Here is a 25,504-nt window from a genome sequence, read left to right as displayed (position 1 = left end):
CTCCCTATGAGACCAAATCCCTTTCCACAGGTATGCAGCTGACTGAACACTGTTGGGAATCAGCTCTTGCAAAAAGCTGGGCGTGAAAATTCTCTTAATTATGCTGTGGTGCATAAATCCGGTAGCCAACGGTGGCCCCTAAAATTGGGTCTGGCACATGGCTTGATGAAGAGAGGCAAAAACCTAATTTCCAAGAAGGCTTGAGCCCTGGAATGCCTCAATTAAACAGTGCAAACTGAAAGGAACATAGGAAGCTGCCTTATACTACCGACTAGTCCATTTAGTTTAGCATCAGGTATTCTGGCTGGCAGGGACGCGGGTGGCGCTGTGGGTTAAACCACAGAGCCTAGGACTTGCCAATCAGAAGGTCGGCGGTTCGAATGGGGTGAGCTCCCGTTGCTCGGTCCCTGCTCCTGCCAACCTAGCAGTTCGACAGCACGTCAAAGTGCAAGTAGATAAATAGGTACCACTCCGGAGGGAAGGTAAATGGCATCTCCGTGCGCTGCTCTGGTTCACCAGAAGCGGCTTAGTCATGCTGCCCACATGACCCGGAAGCTGTACTCCGGCTCCCTCGGCCAATAAAGAGATGATCACCGCAACCCCAGAGTCGGTCACGACTGGACCTAATGGTCAGGGGTCCCTTTACGTGACCTGGCTGGCAATTGCTCTCCAGGGTCTCAGAAAGAGGTCTTCACCTTTACCTTTTACTACTACCAGTATTATGGGATGCTTGGGGTTTAACCTAGAATCTAGGTTAACCTAGAGTCTCACCACTCTATTCTGATACTCACTTGGGATTAAAACACAGCAAGATCAGAGAGGAAGGCATTGAATTTATTCCCAAACTGGACTTTGGACCACTGGTGCCCATGAGCTTCATTTGAGTAAGCCACAGCATGTCTGTAGATCTGTGGTTGATGGTGGGAGATGGCACATCCATAGCATGAAACACCCATATTCATTTTAAATTGTATTCCTATTGCTTTTTTGTTTCTTATATTCTATCCTATTGCATTTGCAATTTGAATTCTATGGAACTGCAATGGCTAAGATAGAAAAGTCATTAAGTGGTTGGCCAGCAAGTCCTCAGTAATTTTCAAGTAGTTCTTGGAGGGGGGGATGTTTGGGAACTACTGAAATATTGTGCTTAATACATAAGACTGAAATGATCTTGAATGTCTATAATATCTACTCTCTGAGCATTTTGTTGTAATTTATGGGCTCTGCTGTGGTGGTGGTAGAATCATGGGGCTAAAATAGATGCAAAGATTATATAGATCACATAAGAAGGCAGCAAATAGCTTCAGCCTGAGGCTGGAAGTGCCTTATGTTTTCTTCATAAACTCTCCCCACCCCCAGTATAAAACTAACCTACAGCTAACCCACACAATCTTTTAAAGTTTAAATAACTCTAATTACCATAAAAAAGTTATTCTCTTAAAATTAATTCCCCTACAGCAGGAGTTATTCTCCTACAACTATATTTATTCTCTGACAATTAATTCGAATAATTTTAACATATATTAGAAGATAAGGTTGAGTCTTTATAGCAAGCCCATTATAGCAGGAATAAAAGATAACCGAAGAAAGTATAATCAAGGAAGGAAGGAAATAAATCCAAAATGGGTTGTGAAAGATATCTTCTACTACCAGTGTTGTATAAAAAGCGCAGAGGAAGAGAGGAACAGTATATATATTTTATTCCAAATCTTGGCTCGAGCTGATAGCAATGTTTACAGGCAACTTTTACTGTGGGATCTGGGATGTTTAGGTAAAAGCTTCCCAGTTGGTGTTCGGGTAAGAATTATTGGATGTGTAGAGACAGTACCAACTCTCCTGAATCACTTATATATTTTAAAAAACCAGCCCTCTCTGTCAATACCCTGGAGAAGTCAAAGGCAGAGTGGTACTTGGTACGCAAACAGCTTGGCTCCCGAACAAATCGGTTCCCAAACACCACAAATCCGTAAGTGTTTCGGATGCTGGACGTCCAACTCCCGGAATGGATTAAGTTCGAAAACCAAGGTACCACTGTATTCTCATTCTTCCTCTCCTGCGTATATACAGAGCCTGATCCATACAGAAGAGAGAGAGCCACCAAGAGAGGCCAGGAATTGATCCTTGGACCTCTTCCATGCAATGCAGGTGCTGTACCACAGAGTCAGGGCCGTCTTACCCATAGGCGCTAGGAATGCAGGGCACTCGGTCACTGGGCTCTCAGGGGCACCAGTCCGAGAGTCCAGGGCCTGAGAGTTGAGTCCAGGGAAGAGCCTGCCCATCGGTTGGAGCGCCACAGCGGGCTCTTCTCTCTGTGCCACGAGTTCGGGGGTGACCGAGCCAGCGAGACACTGAGGCGGCCGGCCAGCTCCGCCCTCCTGCATGCCTGGGACTGGGCAACCGGGGGGGGGGGAGGCGCCAGGCATATCTTTGCACCCTGGTGCCACATATGCTTAAGACAGCCCTGCACAGAGTCACAACCCTTCCCCTGCACCACTGGTATGTTGATGATATTCATGGAATGGGCCAGTATATATAACAGATATATTTAATGATGCATATGGAGAAGGGCTGTAGCTCAGTGGCAGTGCATCCTCTTTGCATGAAGATGGTCCCAGGTTCAATCTTAGGCAACCCCAGGGAGGGACTTGGAAGACTCCCTGTCTGATGCCATGGAGAGTTGTTGCCAGTCAGAGCTGGACAGGCTAATAGTCTGACTTGGGGTAAAGCAGCTCCTTATGTTCTCTGCTGCTCAGTCTGTGGCTTTGATATCCTGCGAGGAACCAACGACAACTAATGTGCTTGAGGTTCTGTCCAAGGAGAGAGGTTGGAGGGGATGGAAGTTCAAGTCCTACACAGATAAGGGCTTCCCAATCTATATAGATCCGGCCTCAGATTTCCTGAAATCCATTCAACTGCCACTTCAGCCATCACCCAGCTTGAACTTCCATCCCCCCCAACCTCTCTCCTTGGAGAGAACCTCAAGCACATTAGTTGCTGTTGGTTCCTTGCAGGATATCAAAGTCACAGACTGAGGAGCAGCAATCACCTCTAGAGAAAAGGTGCAAAAGAAGTTGTTCTGCTGTGAAGAAAAGGGAGGCACAACTAATCTCCTTGATTCTCTTTTGCAACGTTACCTGGTTCTAATCTACCAACAAAAAGGCCCCCAAATGCTCAAGTACTATCTAGCTTTACAGGCTTGTGATTGCCCCAGATAACAGACACCAATGCTGAAGCAACAATATTCAGATAGCTGATGGCGGAGAAGAGGAAGTACTGGTAATGAAGAAAGAAGAGGTTGCTTAGCATCTTTCAGTGTGTGTGTGTGTGTGTGTGTGTGTGTGTGTGTGTGTGTGTGTTGGATAGTGGAACATCGCCATCCATTGGCTCATTACCATGACATTAACAAAAGCCTGTTTTCAGGTGATGAAGATTGATTCCTTCTGTAAAAACGCCTTGGGCCTTGTAATTACATTTTAGGGGAAAGTTATTTGGCTAAAACAAATTGGTAATGGTAGACACATCAGGTCTCCAAGTAAAAACAAGACAGCATGCAGAGGCACAAATCCGTACCTGCGCTAAACAAAGTGGAATTCCCCTGCAAGCTAACACTTCTGCTTTGTAATGCTCTCCCAGTTACAGATAATGGACATCCCCCTTACCTGACACAAATTCATTTAGTCAAAGCCGCTCATTTCCACAAACAAATGTGCTCCCAAGTGCTGCTTCTGCCTCCATTATCTATTCATTTCTGGGTGGTTATTTTGAGCCCTCTTAGGCTCAAGGACTTCAGTCCTGACATCCGCCCCTAGCTGCCCCCCTCCAGCACCAGAAGTAACTGTCATGAGGGACTGAGGCCTCTCCTTCCATACATCAGGTGGATGGTGGCACCTAGCTCCTTTATTAATGGCTGAGAGGCCAAGAGAGATGCCGGGGAAGGGGATGACACTGGCACCTTTCCTGAGGTCTCCTGTGTTCCCACTGTTGCTGCCAAATTGCATAAAATAAGGTCTCTGTAGAAGTGGAGTGCTGAGACACAGCCATGGGAGAAAGTCGTTTCGGTTCATTATGATTCTCGCTTCCCCAAACAATATGTTTAGGGATGCTTTTAGCATTTGATTAATTATTGTATTTAAATAATTTGTCGGAAGCCGCCCAGAGTGGCTGGGGAAACCCAGCTAGATGGGCGGGGTATAAATAATAATAAATTGTTGTTGTTATTGTTTGCAATCCAAAACAAATCTATCCTGCAAAATTTGCAGGGTTCTGAATGTAGTGGTGTAGTTCTCCATCTGAAAAAGGTGTGTGTTAGGTGAAAGTGTGCTTAAAAATGCAAATATTAGTGAAGATAACATAAAATGCATTGTATTGGGGAAAATGTGTATATTAGGAAAATTTGCATACAAAAATGTGTGTATGTGCATTCAAAAGGCTGGCAAGCTTTTGTGAGGAGCTTTTTTTTTTTTTAAGAGCAAACTGAAGTGAAATGTGGAAAGAAACCAAAAGTGACGGATTTTGTAGTGGTTACAGTAGGGCCTGGATGACCAGGGTTCGATTCTCCACTTGGACCAGAAGCTCACTGGCTGACCTCGAGCCAGTCACTTTCTCTCTCTCAGTCTAACCTACCTCACAGGGTTGTTGTGAGAATGGGATGAGGAGGGGGGTAACCATTCATGCCCCTTTGACCTCCTTGGATGGAAAAGTGGGATATAAGTGCAACGAATGAGTAAATGAATGAATACTGGCACCCCACTGAAGAGGACCCCCTTCTACCAGGTCCTAAACGGAGACTGCAAGCTTCTCCCATACGGGATTCAGCTCCACGAACAGCAGAGCTCTATGCAGAGGCAGCCAGGCAATGGAAGCATCAACAAAACCTCAAGGAGACCCTGTCACCTCGCGTATCCATCAGAGAAATATGTATCTGTCATGTGTACTTTGCCCGAGAGACACTTTTCTTTTAAAGTGTCTTTGGGGTTTGATGCCCAGCGTTAATTTACTATTCCATTACACCCTCCCCTGCTTACACACACAAAGACACGAGTACACTTTGCTTCTTGGACGCTTGCCATGCGTTAGAAATCTGGCTAAACAGATGTTTTGCTGAATGAAAAATGGAAAGTGACATGATGCAGGTTGCGGGGGGGCGGGGGGGGCAGTTGCTGATTCAGATGCATTCTGGGTTCTCGATCTCTTTGAAGCGCAGAAGTTTATTAAGCCGAAATGGACTGTTTCCTGCAAGCCACAAATTAAGAGAAGACCATTAATCTTTGGAATGGGAGGAAGAAGAGCGTGGCAGGCAAAAATGAGTCGCCTTTCCAGTACCAGGCTGAAGGTGGCAGCATTAACATTTAATACAGTTGAACAAACACGGTTTGACACTGGCAAAAAAAAAGAAAAAAAGATGGGGTGTAATTTTCGCTTGGAAGTAAGACAGCGCAGGTGTGAGACTTCCCCACCTTTAAGGTGGGAAATGTGCGTGTAGGAAAAGAAAAGAAACATCTATTTTACATGCACACAACCGTTCATCTGTCCCATCAACATTTACTCAACGACCCGAAAAGAGGCAAAGTGGAACAAAGTAGTTTTGAAAGGCTACAAATAAACATCTAAGGCATATGGCCCCTTGATCTCCTCACATGATGGTCCCTCCGTTTATCCCATCCAGTCCACACTGGAAATGAAATTAAAGCGCTCAGCATCTCAAGTAAAATGAGCTGGGTTGCAAAAGCTATTAACTAAGTGATGTGCTCTTCAGGAAAGAGAGGCAGATACAGTGGTACCTCAGGTTGCAGACACCTCGAGTTACAGATGCTTCAGGTTACAGACTCTGCTAACCCAGAAATAGTACCTCGGGTTAAGAACTTTGCTTCAGGATGAGAACAGAAATCGTGCAGTGGCGGCACTGCAGCAGCAGGAGGCCCCATTAGCTAAAGTGGTACCTCAGGTTAAGAACAGTTTCAGGTTAAGAACGGACCTCCAGGACGAATTAAGTTCTTAACCCAAGGTACGCCACTCCCACCCTCTGGCTGGATGTCACATCATCCTTGGAATGAGACCAGCCCTGATAACAGTGTTATGAGTTTCAAGGGGGGCAAGGCTGTGTTTCTGCATCTAGTAAGGGTTGGAATCTAGTCGAAGAGGCCACTAAACTGGCCAAGCAAGTTTCTTTGTAAGATAATGGCCACTTAAGCGCTCAGCACCTCAAATAAAATGACCTGGGTTGCAATCTGGCTGGCTGCCACGTCATCCTAGGACGGAGAACAGCAGGCCAAGCAGTGTTGGGCATATGTGCCATTTGTGTGTGTGAACTGGGCTGATGCTGGAAGCTGGGGAAACAGAGACATGTTTGCTCTGTGCTGGACTCGAGGCTCCCCTGTACACCTAACGAGGAAGCAAGGGGTGGGAAAGCTGTGAGCCTCTCCATCCTATGCACAGGTTAAAGGTACCCCTGCCCGTACGGGCCAGTCTTGACAGACTCTAGGGTTGTGCGCCCATCTCACTCAAGAGGCCGGGGGCCAGCGCTGTCCGGAGACACTTCCGGGTCACGTGGCCAGCGTGACATCGCTGCTCTGGCGAGCCAGAGCTGCACACGGAAACGCCATTTACCTTCCCGCTAGTAAGCGGTCCCTATTTATCTACTTGCACCCGGGGGTGCTTTCGAACTGCTAGGTTGGCAGGCGCTGGGACCGAACAACGGGAGCGCACCCCGCTGCGGGGATTCGAACCGCCGACCTTTCGATCGGCAAGCCCTAGGCACTGAGGCTTTTACCCACAGCGCCACCCGCGTCCCTATGCACAGGTTATGTATGTGTAAATAAAACCATATATCCTTAAAGTCTCCACTGGCTTTCATTCCAAGGAAACTGGGCCCTGAGGAAAAGTGCTTGAAACTTGCTCTCACTGCTGAGAAATTGGGATAGCGCATAGCAATATAACTGCTGTATGAGAGGCACGCATGCCTGGCTTTTTTTCACTTCACCACCACACATCAAGCTGACTGGCTGATTTTTTTAAAGGCTCCGTGTTTGCCTCAGACTCCCTTTCTCTTTGCCTATACGAGTCAGGCGTTCTGTGCTCTGGACCTTGAGATTGCTTACTTTTGCACTCATCCTCCCGCAAATCCTGTACCACTTTTGGGGGATGCGTGTGTGGAATCCATGACACTACAAAGCAGGTTCCTCATTGAAATGCAAGCCGCTAAGAGCACGAGAAACCACTGAGCTGGCCCCTCTTTCAAACATTCATGCAGGCTTCAATTTTGATTGTGTGGGTTTTTGGTGTTTTTTTATAAAAAAAAGGAAGAAAAATGAAAAGAAAAAGAGAAATTACAAATAAGAGAAGTTAACAGAGGTGACGTTTTGCTTTTCTGCTTCATTCAGGCCCCGCCGCTGCTGCTGCCACTGCAACCATGTAATGAAATTCCTACGGCGCTGCTGCATATGGCATCCACATTCATCCATCACATCAGCTCTGAGCATGAGCTACATTCTCCCAATGCTGCAAGGGAAATACAGCTTGAGCTGCCATCCTGCTGGCTGCGAATCATCAAACATCTCATGCGGGAAAGGCGCCGTCAACCACTCTGATAGAGAGATTCGGAAGAGGGCGAGGAGCGGGTGGGTGCAAAAAGGGGAGCGAAGGAGGTTAAAGGGGCCATGCTCAAAGCAGAGCAAACTTCGCTTGTGCACCATTTCCTAAACACACACCTCAGAAGAAAGTTCAGAGGACATCAGTGGGATTTGCTCCCAGTAAAACATGCTCAGCATCAGGAAATAGGAACTGTGGACGCATAAAGCAGTGCTGACAAAATAATTAATGCCTTGTCGCAAGATGCCATAGGATGAACATTCCTCCTGTGGAGAAGAGAACCAAGTCTTATGTTTGAGCAAGGATGGTACTGGGTTTAAATCACTGATCAGCTTCCTGGGTGCCTCTGGAGAAGTCAAGAGTTTACTGCACAGGACTGCTGGGTGATGTTTAAAAACACATAGTTTTGCTTCATATACTAGAACATGCTGCAAAAATTATACTAAGTAATAGATAGATTGAAATTAACAAATGGGAGGTATTTTGAAGGGTGGAAGACCCTGAAAAGGAAATACTTTTCATGATAACTTATTTACTGTACTTGCCATATTTACACGAATGTCACACTCACTTTTTTGGCCAAATCGTTGTGAAAATTAGAATGCGCATTAGATTTTATGGCGCATTAGATCCGATTGCAAGCTTGAGAAACACTGCTGATGTAGCAAATACTTCTTTTTGGTTGCAGGCTTTTGAAAATTGAGGTGTGCTTTAGATTCGATGTTGCATTAGATACGCGTAAATACAGTAATCTTTGAATGCCTGCTTTTATTTGTTTGGATATACTTGGGTGAAGGAAGCAACATTTCACAATGTGCTACTACGGCAGCGATGGGAAACGTGTGTCCTTCCTGATGTTGTTTAACTCCAGCACCCACCAATTCAATGACCACTGATGATGGCAGCCAAATATCAGTTCTGCAACATCAGGACCACCGGCTCCCCATCCTTGTGCTATGGCTCATGGCTAACTGGTAAAACCGAGCAAACATTTCACTGTCATTTCTGAGTACACTTATTCAGAGCAACCTTTATTGCTCCCATTTTACAGATGGCACTATCCAATCAATAGAGGCAAAGGAAGCCCATCGAAGCCACAAGATACATTGTCAGAGAGAGATGCCGAGAGGTTCCCTGTCCGCATGAGGAGGCTACGAGGACACAACTACAATGCCTTTATCTCTCTGAGAAGGACAATATTGGAGCTTTAATCTCATGTTCCCGTCTTTACCAGAAAGAGAACGCCATTGTCTGCTGTGAAAAAACCAGCAGGATTTAATTCCCATTAAATCAATTTATTAAAGCTTAATTTGCATGAAATTAAATTCAGCCCCTATTCAAAGAGCCATCACTCCCCTAAATCATTCAGTACTGGGAATTGAACATAGGCCTAATTAAAAACTTGGCTGGAGCCATGCCTGCCTATTCCCTGTGTACCACTCAGCAACCCTGACAGGAGCCCTGGGGCTCTGCTGACTGAATTTGCATACACACGGGACGGCCCCTTCTTAGTTTGCTCTGCAGTATGGGCCTTCACTTCTGGGCCTCATCTGACACACATCACTCACTGAATCGCTGGGACAGGGTATCAGTTCTGCTCAGTCATCATTTCGAAGTGGACCTGAGCACATTTATTGCCAAGGCATCAGAAATACACCCAAAGGAGGAAAAGTTATTGGACATCTACAGAGCAGATTCCAAAATGTCTTAGAAAATAACTACAGGGTTGTTTTCGCCCTGACATAGCTGGGTTTGGATTATTATTTTTCCTGGATAGTGTATAGCTGTTTTATCCCTTGTGATGCTTTGGAATCTGAGTCCACAAACCAGTCCAGGAATCAGGACTCGGGACATATGTTAAGCTCAGTGGCGGAGGACATGTCTGGCTGAAGAATGTCCCAGGTTTGGTCCCCGTTCTCTGCATAGAAAAGGGTCAAGTAGCATTTCCTTTGACTGAGACCCATAGTGAGCTATAGGTGGGCAGAGGTGGATGGATAGTCCGACTTAGTTTAAGGCAACTTCCTATGATCCTAGTGGTGAACATTTCTACCTCAAGGCTGGATTACTGCAAAATGCTCTGTGTGGGGCTGCCTTTAGGGATGGCCTGGAAGCTTCAACTAGTGCAGAATGCTGGTAATGGGAACAGACTACTGCTAAGGCGCAGTCCCAGTGTGAAAAGATGGCTTCCCATCCACTGCTAGGCCGGGTTCAGGGTTCTTGTACTGGAGTACAAAGCCCTGGACAACGGATGCCCAGGATTCCTTAAGGACTGCCTCAGCTCGTATGTCCTGGATCAATCGCTAAGGTAATCTGGAGGAGTGCTATTAGTGGTCTCCCATGGACCAGACTCAAGTCACCGCAGAGCCATGCCTTCAACAAAGTGGACAGAACACTATGGAACCCCCTCCCACTAGAAATAAGGGAGGCAGTATCCTTGCCAAGTTTCAGCTGTCAGGTTAAGCATGGCTTTGTTTCAGGAGGCCCTTGTAGCATAAATGCAGTTAACAATATATTTTTCAGTGTTTTAATGTTTGTTCTAAATTTGACGTTTCACATGTTTTAATCTTTGTAAACGACTTTGAAGCCCAGAGGTGGGGTATACTTAAAAAAATTAAAATACTGTATTGCTCGGATTTCAAAGCCACCTCCCACCATAGGTTTTTTTCCCCACCAGTGGCTCCCCGTTCTAAAAGCTGGATGTAAGCAGAGTTGAGGCCCACTGCTACTTCTGACCAAGGTCAAGACCTGCCCAGCTGCTCAGGGATCACTTACCTCTTTGATCCTTTGTAAAAGAGGTAGCAGCCAGTCCTTGTTCACCTCACAGTGACTGTCTAGAAAGGTCAGAACGCCTGCCTGTGCCACATCTGCTCCTCGAATGCGGGACCGGATCAAACCTGTCAAGATGCACACAAACTCAAGTGCCGGTCCGAGAGCCTTGAACCCCCAAGCAAGAAATTAGCTGCTAGCCAGACATGCACACATAAGCAGTGGTGGCTGGTGCCCATTGGTCGGGGAGGTAGAGGAGCCAACAGTAGGTGGCGCCAGAGACTATGTTGGGGACAGCCTCCCTGCTGGGGTCTACCATGGCAATGTAGAGGCCAAGGAGGAAGAAGCCGATAGCCAGTGCCAATTCCTGTAAGTAACAAGACAGGCAGGTGGGGATAGCTGAGGGGAGAGTGGTTTTTGCAGGGCAGGGCCCCATTTGCCCTAAGGGAGCAGCCTCCAGCAAAGCACTCTTCTCCCCATGCGCATCCGCTCCTTCTACCATATTCATGCTCAGCCCCATCTAATCAGGAGAGGTCATGATCGTCTTATGCGCCCAACACTTTTTTCTTCTAGAGACATATGACAACCCCTTTTTGTTTTGCAAGCTCCAAAAATGAAAGAGCTGGTTGAAAAGGAACGATTTGTGGCTAATTCACACAATTCTTTTGGTTGTTGCTGGGGAAGGAACTGAGGATAGCTACACGGACATTTTCGGTTAGTTCTGAAGGACGACGGCCACCTACTGCACCAAAGGCTGCCAACCAAATGTCGCCTAAAACAACACTGGAAACAAATGTGGGGATTTCTTCCTGAGTGACGCCTCTGGTGGTTTTTAAGGGGAACCATGATAGTGCAAGAAGATCCCTGCTGCATCAGACCAAAGGCCTATCTATTCCATCATCCTGGTCTCATAGTGGCCAACCAGATGACCTACAGGAAGCCTGCAGGTAAGACATGAGCACAGCAGCAGCAGCATGAGGCAGCATCAGTTGTCCTCAAAGAGGAAGCAAAATGTGTGTTGCTCTACCCAGCCTGCAATCGCTTCTCAAAGAGTTGGGCAACATGTTTATGGGGCATAGCATCCTTGTTCTCTGTTTACTGATAGCTGAAGTCATAGAATCGTTGAGTTGGAAGGGATCCAATGCTCTAGTCCAACCCTCCAAAGCCCTCTTTGGAGCCAACTGGCACCATATGTCAGTAGCTGGAAGAACAGGGCGGGAGGCACACAGATATGAATCGGTAGAATAATCATCTATGGGTTAAATGGATTGGGATAAATTTTAATTGGTATGGACAAATTATAATCAGTTGGAATGAGAGTTAAGGGCTTTTCTGAAGCCAGTGTGTCACCGTAAAAGGGAAATGGGGGATGACCTTTCCTTCTAACAGCGAGTGACAACTTTGGTTAACGTAATCACGCATTTTATTATAATTCCCCCAGTTTCTCAAAAGGGAACAATTTTTGAGTGCTAATTGCTAATACATGAACATATTGAAATTTAATTGCTAAATCAGCTAAAATGAGTGCTCTTACAGTCACAATACAATAATTCATACTGGATTCTCTGGTTCTGAAACCTCACATTCTACTATGATATTCCCAAAATTCCCAGTAGTGTTCTGTTCTGGTACTCTACATTGTTGCTGTGGACTAGAAGCCTCGTTAAGGAATTGCAGGCAGTTGTTTCATCCTTCCCCTCCCTGGATTAATCTGTGCATGTGGAGCAAGGCACAACTATCAGCATTAGAACAACATTGCAGCAGAAGGTGCTATTAGTGCACTGGAAGCTGGTATCTCAGCACATTTATGCCAAAGCAGCAATCCTATGCACACTTCCATAGAAGTAATGGTGTACTGTACTGTTAATGCTGTACTGTTTTTAACACTTGATTGGGAGCTGGCTGGGAAAACTCAGCCAGATGGGCAGGGTATAAATAATAAATTATTATTATTATTAGTAATATCTGTTGGATACAGTAGGACATACTTCCTTTTAAACATACAGAGGATTGCACTGCTAATTTACTGTAGTATAACTGAGCCAGAATCTGACTTTAAAAACAAACCAACCACCTAATTGTCGTAGAATGCAGAATTGCAAATATCTACATAGCCCACATCTGATTCACTTGTACTTATTATTTCTGAAAACCAAGGTTAGAAAGCATTAATTTAGACTATGATTTTGGAGGGAAAGTGCATAGAGAGGTTTCCAGTAATAGCCCCTAGAGCCTGCTGTGGCAATATTCATCCTCTATATGTATCTACTTAATCTTTAAAATACAATTTAATTAAACGTATTTTTAAAAATCCCAGAGAGGCCGCCTGAGCCCATCTCGTCTGTTTCGTTAGAACAAACAGCTTTAAAAGAAAGACCCTGGGCATTGTTTTGCCTATTCTAATTTTCTGGCTAATAAGCTGCAGCTGAGACTCCCTGGATGTATTAATAGAGCAATCCCTTTAAACATGAGAGGGGGCGGGGACGGGTCTATTTTAAGCTCTGACCCCCTTTTGAACATCTTAACTAGCGTACACTCCCTGGAGCCAATTTGAATGCCTAGTCGCCAGTCTCGTGAGAACTGGAACCTATTCATATAACATATAGCATGTTTAGTAGGCCTTGTGAATCTGCACTCAAGCATCCTGGCACAGCAGAACAGTCACTCGCATGCAAACTTTTCAGCTCAGCTAATTGCACGCTGGTCCAAGGAACCTGAGTCCGTGAGTTCTTATCCTTACAACAAACCTGTGAGGTAGGTTAAGTGGTGACTTGGCCCAAGGCCATTAAGAAATCTCCATGTCTGAGCAGGCATTGAACTCAAAGATTCCTCAGTCCAAGTCCAGATCCACGACAAAATCATGGCGCCACATAATGAATTATGGGTCGACCAGTTGCTTCAGCCACACAGCCAGTCTGAATAATGACTGAAGAGGCTGTTGGAATCAGCTTCCAAGTGGATCGCAGCCTAGAGCTGGAGGATCAGTTTCCCCAGAAATTGTTTCTCTCTCTCTCTCTCTCTCTCTCTCTATATATATATATATATATATATATTATTGAAGGTTTTTAACATATTGAGCACTGGAATCCAAACACATTTATAAAAAAGATAATAGTACAGGAAAAACCTATAGGCATCTGGTTCGCCACTGTGAGAACAGGATGCTGGACGAGTTGAGCTACTGGCCTGATCCAGCAAGCTCATCTTCTGTTCTTACATCAATTATCAGATACAATAAAGTACCACACAACAACATATTTATATCTCACGCTCAAGCACATTTATATAACCAGTTGTTTTTTCCCCTACAATAAACATGGAACTGTGGACTTAATTCTTTCCTGACTGACATTTCTGTTTCCTGCAGGGAAAACTAACAATTCAAATCCATGGTAACCACACACAATCGACAATTCCATTTGTGTATTTTGCTATTTAAATGTGGGGACCTTTTCATACCCAAGTTCAAAATGTAAAGTGTGGTTTGTTTCACGCTGCCAAGTCAACACGTTAATGATCCAGTTGTAATATCTAGAGAGTGCCAAGAATAGAGGGTGGTGCAAAGATCGAAGGTGTCACATGTGTATTGATGATGAGACCACCAAATGGTCTGTAAGGGGCAGTGTTGGGTAGGTTTTAGTCATGTTCCATTCACTTTCCCCTGATGGGAAGTAGACCAGATTGGCAGAATTTGGTTACTGGTGAATGTTGATTTCACAGTACACTAACCCACGAAAATGAATTTTCAGCAGCAGTAATAGAAATTTCAGGTAGGCAAAGCAATAAATGCTGCGTGAAAACTAGGAATGTCAACAGATTAAAAGTTTTCCTTAAATAGAAAACTCATTTAACTCTTGGGCTGATTAATTTGCAAATTAAAGCCAATTATTACAGTGTTAAGTTTCCCTTAACTAATAACACAATTACTTTTTTAAAAAAGTCACCTTAAAATAAACAATCTCTGTCATGAGATGCCTGGCAGCAATTTTTAGCAGCAATCAGGCCAGCTGCCTCACCATTGTACTAGCTGAAATGGGGAAGGAAGAATGGAAAGTGGTGAAGAGAAGACCACATTTGTACCTGTGAGACAAAGATGACTCCTCTCATTAAAACCCATGTCCTCCTACCCATCTGGGCTCTACAAAAGCACAATGGAAGAGAACAGGGCGGGGCAAGGGGAGATCACCAAAGGTGGTCACTGATGCATCAACAAAAAAAAGAGGTCAAAAGAGGATTTGCACAATATTTGCATGCGCTAATGTATGTGTATAGATGCATACTCAGAAATGATTAGTATAATTTAAAGAGAAATAAAAGAAATCTCACCACAGAAAGTCTCTGATCTGGCGACCTGGGGGCCTGCTCATTTTGCTGTCCAAGTGCTAAGTGCTGATGGGCAATTTTAAGGTCCTTGCTGTCTCTTGGGAACATAGGAAACTGTCTTACACGGAGCCAGAACATTGCTCCCTGTAGTTCAGTATTGCCTGTGGAAAGTGGAAATAGCACTCCAGAGTTTCTACCTGGAGATACAGGGGTTAAAACCAGGATGTTCTGCATGCAAAAGCTGTTGCTCTACCACTGACTGAAACTGAGATGTTGCCATGGTTCTTTATCTTCAGACCTGGCTTGAACTTAACCTTTTTTCAAATAGTAGGCTGTCCCCTGAGAACTCTTCAAAGAAAGGTCTCTAATCTGCACAATAGAGTACATGGGCTGTTCATGGGAGCCTCTTGGGCCTGATTCGAATCACATGGGAGGAGCCATGCTGAGACTCCACATTGGTGCTGCAATGACTCCTTACAGGTTTCCTGGTGATATGCGAAAGACACTTATGCAACAAATCCAATTACACCAGAAAAACAGGAGTTCTGATAGGTGGCCTCCCTTCCAGTTTGGTTTGTCTGGGAGGAAATTGATGGGAGGGGGCAAATCAGATCATTTAGGGGTACAGCCTAGTTTGAATCACACTTCTTGTCCAGAAGACAAGTGGGCAGGAAGGAAGTAAATGGATCTGCCAGCTTTCCTCCTCTTACTAGTGCATTCAAATATCTGTGCTGCTTTTAAAAGGTTGGAAGGAAGAGGGAGAAGATGGGATGCTTCTAATTAAAACTAGATTAAAGCCTGCAATTAATACAGTCTCCCTATCAAATGTAGGTTTCAGCCAACACTGACTCCTAACATAAAGGAATCAAGCACAATTTAAAAGCCTAGTTCAAACCTCCAATTAGAACAAAATATTTGAAAGCCTTTGAATGACCTGAATCAGTACTGAATGAAAAGAATAATACAGGCTATGGTTTCAGTCAATGTAATGATGATGGGCTATAACTTCCAAACGCCCACCCTCTGCCTGACCAAGAGCAGAGACACCCAAAGCCTCTATGAAAGCAAAAGCAAGTAACTTGTAAATGCAGGGACAAAAGGGGGGGGGAGCCCATGAGAGGTATGGGCTCTGAGGACATGATTAGGACTTTGTCTCTTCCATGGAAGAGGAGAGGCTGCAGAACAGGGTGGAACTGTTCACCCATTCAGAGTGAAGCCAGGAAACATTGCCCTCACTCTGGGTTGGCTTCATGGCTGTTATCACAGTCATAAGCAAATCCAATTGGCTGCATGACACATGAGGTCATCTCACCGTGATTTCTGATTAGCTGGAACACAAGAGCAAAGGATCCTTGTTCTTAAAAAAGGCACATGACTGAAGCATGTGCCAAAAGGGGCAGCAAACAGGAGGAAACCGAGTGCTGATGGTGGCTGGCTGTGTGCTTTATGGACATGTCTTTCAGAGTACATTTCAAGCCATGTAAAAGCCCCTTTTCATGCCATATAAATTTAGCACAGCCCTGGATAGAATCGGATAGCTACTAAATGGTAGCTTTGGAAAGCTCATATACATACCAAGGTAGAGCTGTTTCTCCTCCAGTGTGGTACAGGGTGTGACTTTCTATAATCTGACATAAACAACTAACAGTCACCTTGTTTTTCTAGCTTTCTGCAGTCTAACAGGGTATTCAGCCCAGGTAATAGGGACAAGTCACCTGTGCTCTGTCTGTAGAGGGCACTTGATCAAATTCCCCATGGGAATTGCCTTATGGGAGGAGACTGGGAGAAGGACAGTTTGTTCCAGGTCCTCAAAACAGGGAAGTTGCATACAGAAGTGACATGAATTTTACTGCTCCAAATATTCCACTGATTCATGGGGAGATCCACGTGGTTGGCATTGCTCTGTGCCTCAGTTTACCTTTGCTCAACCTGGGAGAGGGCGAGCCTTTCTGCTGCTGTGAAGTTTCCGCTTAATAATTAACCACAATTGAGGCTGACTCCTGTTGTACGGGGCCCTGTTTGCTGGTTACTTATGATTTTAAACTGCTGCCATAAAAATAAATAAGCATTACACATACACAATTGAGCGTTTATTGATTATTTAATTCAAGGCAAGCTTTAATGGGACAGCATTTATATCCTTCAGTGGGCTCTGCTCAATTTTCCAAATTAGTATTGTAGCGGAGTACAACTTTCCAACTGGTTCAGAGAGGTTGCCCGAGCGGTAACCAAGATTTAATGGGCCCAAACCAGAATAGTTACAGACCAGCTTTGAATGTCACATTAAACCATAGTTAAAATAAATGATGATTTGTGTGACTGTGCAGTGGATGGCACTGAAATTTCAGGTGCTTCACTCTTCCCCCCACTTCCGCTGCTGCCGCACTGCTAAGAAACAAACCATGGTTTAGCTTGGGCTCGTGGTTTATTGCTCTCCAAAGAAACCAAGATTAGACATCATGCTAAGCTAGACCGTGGTTTGTTTCCTGGGAGCAGCAGTAGCAGCAGGAGTAAAGCACTTTCAATTTCGGCGGCAGCAGCAGCACTGCACATTCGTAATAAACCATAGTTTATTTTAACTGTGGTTTTCTGTGACATGTGAACAAGCCCATAATCACAGCAACTGAAGTGGGGGGAAATATTTAACTTTCTGCAAATACGTCATTTCTGAAATGCAAGGTTCACTGTAGCCCTTCTTTATCACCACAACAGCCATGTGAGAAGATGACTACTATTGTTCATGTATTGATGGAGAACTCAGGCTGAAAGGAGGAAGGATTATTAAGTGAATATTAAGTGAATCTTTCATTCCAGAGGCATTTGGAACCCACGTTTCTGTTATATACTAGGCCATGGAATGTGATGCCAGCATGTGGTCTCCTGATAGGCTGTCAACCCTACCTGAATGGTGATTGCCTCGCCATACTTATGCATGCTAGGGAACCTATTGTTTAGACCATTGCAATGTGTTGTACGTGGGGCTAGCTTTGAAAATGGACTGGATACTGCAGCTGTCCCAAAACTAAGAATAAGGATCTTAGCTGGAGATGGGATATCCGATCATATGATGGCATTGGCTGGATCTACACTTACCTGTTTAACATTATTAGGACAATATTAGATACAGTCGTACCTTGGAAGTTGAACAGAATCCATTCCAGAAGTCCATTCGACTTTCAAAATGTTCGGAAACCAAAGAGCAGCTTCCCGCAGCCAATCTGAAGCCGCAGAAGCTGCATTGGACGTTTGGCTTCCAAAAAAAGTTCGAAAACCGGAATACTCACTTCTGGTTTTCGATCGTTCGGGAACCGAAATGTTCGGCAACTACTCCGTTTGAGATCCAAGGTACAACTATATATTATTACGCTTGGGTTTGATCACAGAAACATGGCCATTGACTACAATGCCATATGATGTAACCAAGTTACATTTGAGTTTACAACCTTTGCACTGATGTACGTGAATGTTGCCTCAACTGACTGGATTTTTTATGGTATCTGAAGAAGTGTGCATGCACACGAAAGCTCATACCAAGAACTAACTTAGTTGGTCTTTAAGGTGCTACTGGAAGGAATTTTTTTTGTTTTGACTATGGCAGACCAACACGGCTACCCATCTGTAACTGGATTTTTATAGTTTGATCTTCTGGCATTTACTTTGTTTGCCTATATGCAAAAATAATTAATGGAATGAAATCGTTATATTCTTTGCACAACAAAGACAACGAAAATGAAGTCAAAATTTCAGTAGGAGCTGTGTGGCCTAGTGTTTGCTGCCATGTTTCTGACACATCAGTCATGGATTGCTTGCTGTTGCATCAACCTGTATGAGCATAGACTTTCAAGCTGTACAGAGTGCTGCATCAGGCATGGTTCTAATGCAAATTATAATGTAAGTTATAAATTAAGTCATGTAAGTAAATTATTAAGGGGTATATCAGCAAAGGATGCTACAAACACAATACCAAAATACAACCACCACTCCCAAGGTCATTCATTTTGCCCTTCACCATCTGCAGCTGGGCCACTGAGTTCTTACCTTCTCTTCTTCTGTTGCGCAAACATTTCACCTTGGGTAGCTTGATCAGCAAACGGCAGTCATCCGCTTTGGAAACACAAGCAGAGATCCATTCCATTTTCAAAACTTTTTTTTTTTACTTTCACAGACTTTCAGGGCAAAAGAATAGCAGGTGAGTATTAAGGAGTTTGACAATGTGACACTAGTGAAAATGACCAATTGGCCCATTGGCTGCAGGAACACAGGAAATTACATCACAGGAGAATATCTGCCCCTAGGCACCTGCAAGAACTTTCCCAAGGCGGGGGGACTAAAGTACAGTGGTGCCTCGCAAGACGAAATTAATTCGTTCCGCGAGTTTTGTCGTCTTGCGATTTTTTTTGCCTTGCGAAGCACGGTGTCGGGAAAGTATTGGAAAAGCTTCAAAAATCACCAAAGTCTTAAAAAACCTCAAAAAAGGCTATCACACTGCGTTCTATGAGTTGCTCCTCGAAGTCAAGTCGCAACTGTATTAACAGTGTTAAGAAAAAGGAAACAAACTTGCAAGACGTTTCCGTCTTGCGAAGCAAGCCCATAGGGAAAATCGTCTTGCGAAGCAGCTCAAAAAAACAAAAAAACCCTTTCGTCTAGCAAGTTTTTTGTCTTGCGAGGCATTCGTCTTGTAAGGTACCACTGTAAAATATTGAAAGGGGGAACAGGCAAATGTTGGGTATAAGCAGCCTTGTATGCTTCCAGTTAGTAGAGGGCAAGCTTGAGACTAAGAGATAGTCAGGCAAAATACACTTGATGGTTTCCCACTAAAAACATAAACTCTGCTCCTTCCTCCTGCTCACTCACCCCCCCCCCTTTCTTTGCATGAGGATGCCATGAAGGTAGCTCCAAGATGTGACACGTCCCATTTTGGTGAAACAGGAAGTGCCACCCTGCCGTGCCACTGCTCTGTCTGCCTTGCCTCCACTGGCGATGGTCAGGCGGCGCTGGCAATGGCACCGAGTCCTGACAAGATCTTGCCAGCTTCTGGGGAGATCTTGCTGAAATCTTGTGAGATCTCACTGAAAATCAGCACCAATGCTGCTTCTCCAACAGTGGTGAAGATGGATGGCCAGCAGGGTGTCTGTGGATGCTTCAACTGAGACACTGGCTTCAACTGAGACCCTCTTCATGGGTGGGTTGGGCCTGGTAGCTCCAGTCATGTAGGATAAAATCCCAAGCCATCCTTGTGACGATGACATAATTTCAAATAAGGAACCTTTTTTCTTAAGCATTTGGACTCGTGTGTGTGTGTGTGTGTGTGTGTGTGTGTGTGTTTCCCTTTTGAAGCAATGGAAGCGATGTGTGAATAAGACAGAATGGGTGGTGGAACTGAGTATCTCCAGGAAGCTTGAGCTTCCAAACTTTTTAATTCTGCTATACAGTGGTACCTTGGTAGTCAAACGCCTTAGTTGTCGAACAAACCGGCTCCAGTTTGCGAATGTTTTTTGGAAGCCGAACATCCGACGCAGCTTCCAATTGAGTGCAGGAAGCGCCTGCAGCCAATCGGAAGCCGCACCTTGGTTTTCGAACCATTCCAGGAGTCGAATGGACTCCCGGAATGGATTAAATTTGAGAACCAAGGTACCACTGTATATGCATACAGATTATAAGCTAACATTTTTAAAAAACCAAAACCTATCAGCTAATTTCTCAACAGCAACAAAAAATTGGGTGCCTATATATTTTGCCGCTTCTCTCAGTTTATACAAATGCTCGACATTTACTCTTACTCTCTCCTCCATGCATGCTGGGAATCTGTGGATTATGGTTCATTGAGGGGGGCCATTGTCCCCTTGCCCCACCACAGACACCCAGGCACCTGCCTTTCCAAGCATGTACACACATAGTTCTCCACCCTTCCCCCACTCGCCCCTCCCTCCCACATTCAAGTCATAAAATGTCACTTACGGTCATCACTGAAATCATCTACCAATATAATTTCATGGACCAGATGCACTGGAGTTCGGTTCAGAACACTGAGGAAAGACCAGAAAAAAGATACAGGGCAGCATTTCAGCAGAAAAAATTAAGCCAGGAAAATAAAGCTCTGGACCAATTTTCTTCCAAGAGACAATTGGGTAGGTGGCTGAAGAGCGATTTGGAAATATCCTTATGTCAAACAGACCTGTTGTGACATGATGATAACCAACAGCTATATAAACCAGGAGAGATGACAGGTTTATGTTAAAGTATCCAATGTCTCACATTATTGGAAAGTTGATTATGTGCGGAGGGGAAACCTACATATCGCAAGGACTCCAGGCATACCTGGCCACGAAGAAGGAAACTCGAGCCACTGGGAAATAAAAGAAGCAGCACTTTTATAAAAGGATAAAAGCAAAGTTGGCAAAGTTGTGCAAATAGGTCCCCAGGAACATTCTACAATATAGAGAGCAGGCAAAAACAGTGATAATACTATAGAGGCAAGGATACCTGCTTTTCTGTGGCTGACATCAAAGGATAGAAGGGATATCTAAAAGAACTTAGAAAATAGGGTTATTTTTAAGGCTGGACCTGGTGGAAATCTCAACATTAATAATAATAATAATAATAATAATAATAATAATAATAATAATAATAATAGAGGAGGGAGAAAGGTTGTTTTCTGCTGCTCCAGAGAAGCGGACACGGAGCAATGGATCCAAACTACAAGAAAGAAGATTCCACCTAAACATTAGGAAGAACTTCCTGACAGTAAGAGCTGTTCGACAGTGGAATTTGCTGCCAAGGAGTGTGGTGGAGTCTCCTTCTTTGGAGGTCTTTAAGCAGAGGCTTGACAACCATATGTCAGGAGTGCTCTGATGGTGTTTCCTGCTTGGCAGGGGGTTGGACTTGATGGCCCTTGTGGTCTATACCAACTCTATGATTCTATGATTCTAATAATATTTTATTATTTATACTCCGCCCATCAAGCTGGGTTTCCCCAGCCACTCTGGGTGGCTTCCAACAAAATATAAAAAAAATACATATAAAGGAACAGGCCATTTCTGAGGAGGGGAAGATTGAGTGGATGTATTTAACTATAGGCTGCCACAACCACTGCCACTGTGAACACTTAAATTACTTGACCATTTATACTAGGGCTGGTTTGTTTTTTAGCCAAGGGATCTCCCAAACATTTAAAATAAATGTACCAGCATGCATGTTAATTTGAAGATACCCATTTCTGTTTTTGGAATGAAATGAACGGATCATCCATTGTTTGAAAAAAAATAATCTTGAATTTATTGCTGAAACTTGAAGAAAATACAGATTGCCATAAATTCTAAACAAGGGAAAGCTCCAATTACAATCAGATTTTGAAAATGCATTGTAATTGGCATTGAATGAATGCATTGATTAATACTGTTGGTTAATTAATGTTTTCAGGCAAATTTAATTATTTTAACTTGACCCATTGCAAACTCTTTCCTTAATTTTACTTTACCACGAGGGAACTGTCCGCCAAACTAGATTCAGATGTTAATGGTTTTCAAAATACCACATTCATTCAAACACATGCATAGCATAAATTTGCTCATCAGGGCACTGATAGGGGTGGCAATCAGTTCTCCTAACTCTGTGTTGGATCATAGCCCTTAGACTTAAATCTAAAGAAAAATGTAATGTATGAAGTGTAGGGGTGGTTGGGCAATTTTCTTCAGTTCTTCAGTTCAACAAAATTCCCACTTTCTGGAAAAAGAAAAGAATTAAAATATGGCCATCTTTGAAAATATGCTGTCCTCTGAAATTTGCAACGTAGTTCATGAAAAAAAACGCAAAGGCACATTATTTTAGGCAAAAGTGCTTTGCAAAAATGTGTATATTGGGGGGAAATCACATTAAAATGTTGATGAATTCTTATGAGGATTAAAAATTAACCACAAACTGAGGCAGAAATGTGGGGAACTGGATGTAAGATTGGAAAAACGAGAAACTGAGCAAAGCTGAAATGGGCAGATTCAGCCAGCCCTAATGGAGTGGTCTTAAACTTAATCCTATATATTTATTGTCGGTGGAGGTATGACCTCACATGGTGAGCCCAGCAATGGGCACAGTGAGTAATACCAACCCGCTTCCCCTGTTTTTGGCCTTTACAAAAACTCATTTCGAAGAAGACTGTTCAGCATGCCATTCCAAATGTAAGTGGCCTATTAAAGATAAATAAGAACAAAAACAGCTCCCCCCTTTTATTTCCACAGGGCTCACATTTTCTCTCTCTCTCTTTCTCTCCTTCACACACATACACACACTCATGGAGTGAGATTTAGATGTGCTGTTCCCACTTGTCAAGTTCTCTTTTAATTATTATTATTAATAGGTTTGTTGGTGCTGAGGGCTCCCTCCGCCTTTCCTTCAAAAGAAAGCCAAATGTAGGAGCTGAGTTCAGCAAATTACTGCAACGGAGTATGTCAGAATTGGGAGACGGGAGAGTAATATCACGCTTGGCGGAATATTTAACAGGCGCCGATTGCCTGGAAACGAAAATGGGTAAAAATAGAAGGGGGAAAACAGCACAAAAAACCTTTAATGAACCAGTAGAATTAAATTAAAAACAATGACCTTTTTTCCGTTAAGTTGTCGGGCCAGTTGGGAAATAAGAATGAGTCTGCAGTTACTTTAGGCCAAACGAGATGAGACATTATTAGATCGTTTGAAACCAAGTCAGAGTTGGAGAACTGGTGGCCCACAAGCCTTTCCAACTGACTCACCAGCCTCTAGTCTCAGGTCCAACCCTCTCCTCAACCATCCACCCTCCTGCTGTTCTTCCAGGGTAATCTTCGCATGGCGAATTGGTGGTGGTCTTCAGTGGTGACAGACTCACTAGAAAACCCAGATGCTGCAGTGCTAAACTCTCTTTACTAGTCCAGGTTCTTAGTGATCATTGCCAGGGCTTGGGCAATACACACACACACACACACACACACACAGTGGTACCTCGAGTTACAGTTGCTTCAGGTTGCAGACTCCGCTAACCCAGAAATAGTACCTCAGGTTAAGAACTTTACCTCAGGATGAGAACAGAAATCATGAGGAGGAGGCGCAGCGGCAGCGGGAGGCCCCATTAGTTAAAGTGGTACTTCAGGTTAAGAACAGTTTCAGGTTAAGAACAGACCTCCAGAACAAATTAAGTTCTTAACCCGAGGTACACTGTATATGATTTTTATTGGTTTTACATATAATCTAATTACGTAACACCGTATCCTCTTATTTTATCTCTTTGGCTCCACTGAGCCTAACAACTTCCCTTCCTCCTGTCTAACGGTTTACAAAATTAAACTTTACATCTTTACATTTCGCTTTGTTTCCCATCCTTGTTGTATCATTACCTAAAATATTATATTACTCAACCTGAAGAGGTAGCAATTTCTTCTTAGAAATCTTCAGATAACCCTGCTCATAATGTTAATTGCTTACAGTTGTCTTTCGGATAGGATATAAATTTGTTCCAGTCCTTTTGGAGTGCTTGGTCTCACTGGTTCTGGATTCTTCCCATCAGTTTTGCCAGTTCTGCAAAGTCCATCAGCTTCATCTGCCACTCTTCTTTTGTTGGTAACTCCTGTTGTTTCCATCTTTGGGCTAACAAAATTCTTGCGGCAGTTGGTGCATATAAGATCAGTTTTTTTAATTTTGTCTCAGTATCTCTCTAACCACTATACCCAATAAAAAAGCTTCTGGGTTTTTTAAACAAAAGTGTTTTAAAACATTTTCTTTAACTCATTATGTATCATTTCCCAGAAAGCATTTACCTCTTTACATGTCTACCACATATGGTAAAAAGTACCTTCCTTTTCCTTACATTTCCAACATTCATTTTTTGTTCTATACGTTTTAGCCAGTTTAACTGGTGTCAAATACCACCTATACATCATTTTCATAACATTTTCTTTAAGCATACTGCATGCAGTAAAATTAACACCTTCATTCCATAACCTCTCCCAACCTTCTAACTGTATATTGTGTCCAATAGCTTTAGCCCAATGTATTCTGCTGATTTTACCTCCTCATCTTTAGTATGCCATTCCAATAATAATTGCTGGGGCAATCTTAAGTGACTGGGAAAGCGTGTTCTCCTTCATGGAGAGCACGTGTTGCGGTGGGGGCCGCCAGGACACTCCAAAGTTGGGTGGCGGGCTAATTGATCGTTGGCCACTGATGCGATTGGGGCTTCCCTTGTTGTTGGGAAGAAGTTAATGTTGCCATTTATTGATTGACAGCCAGAAATAGTAAAACTCCTTGCACGAGGCTAGGGCTTCCTCTTTTCGCACGTGCATCGGATTGCCCGTCCCTCCCTCCCCAGAATAGGGTTGTTCGCTTTGACCTTGCTATGCCTGTCATGGGGTCGTCTGCTTTGGAGCGGGGGCCTAGTAGGAATTTTGCCATCTGGCTGATTGGCTGGGGCCATTTGGTTTTTGCCTACTGCGTAGCAAATCGTCACAACTTGTAAGGTTGGCGGTTAGGCATTGGTTTATGGTTTGGTTGGTTGAGGGGCAGTGGTTGAGTGCCTGCCCTTGGTAGGTTGAGTGCCCGCCCCTCTAATGCTGCTGCTGCAAGGGATTCCGTTAAAGGAATTGGGGGCTAACTATTGCTTGTCCACTCTGTCAAGGGGGCTCGGGCCATAGCAATGAGCTCCTGGTTGCATTTGGGGTGAGGGCAGGTTCCCTGCTCCGCGTAACCCCCAAGTGTATTCCCCCATTCTGACTTTCGCATCGTGCGGAATGTCAGTCTGTCCCCCATGGTGGGGGCAGATAGTCGCAACCAATGCCTACGCAACCACTCACAAATTTGTATTTTAATA

At 44.0% G+C, this 25,504-nt stretch overlaps 1 protein-coding gene across 1 annotated transcript in view; it reads right to left on the bottom strand.

Annotated features, from left to right (window-relative positions):
* The window catches only part of GALNT14 (polypeptide N-acetylgalactosaminyltransferase 14), a 221,762-nt gene that overhangs the window by 27,836 nt on the left and 168,422 nt on the right, over positions 1 to 25,504 (bottom strand). The window contains exons 4-6 of the mRNA XM_028724478.2: positions 20,635 to 20,702; positions 18,715 to 18,780; positions 10,360 to 10,481 (exon numbers count right to left, since the gene is read on the bottom strand). Coding sequence (XP_028580311.2) covers positions 10,360 to 10,481; positions 18,715 to 18,780; positions 20,635 to 20,702 — 256 coding nt within the window. The remainder of the gene's footprint in view (positions 1 to 10,359; positions 10,482 to 18,714; positions 18,781 to 20,634; positions 20,703 to 25,504) is intronic.

Source organism: Podarcis muralis, chromosome 3 (genome assembly GCF_964188315.1).
Source record: "Podarcis muralis chromosome 3, rPodMur119.hap1.1, whole genome shotgun sequence".
NCBI classification, from domain to species: Eukaryota; Metazoa; Chordata; class Lepidosauria; order Squamata; family Lacertidae; genus Podarcis; species Podarcis muralis.
Note: the sequence above shows the minus strand (reverse complement) of the source record. Positions and strands in the feature narration are given on the sequence as shown.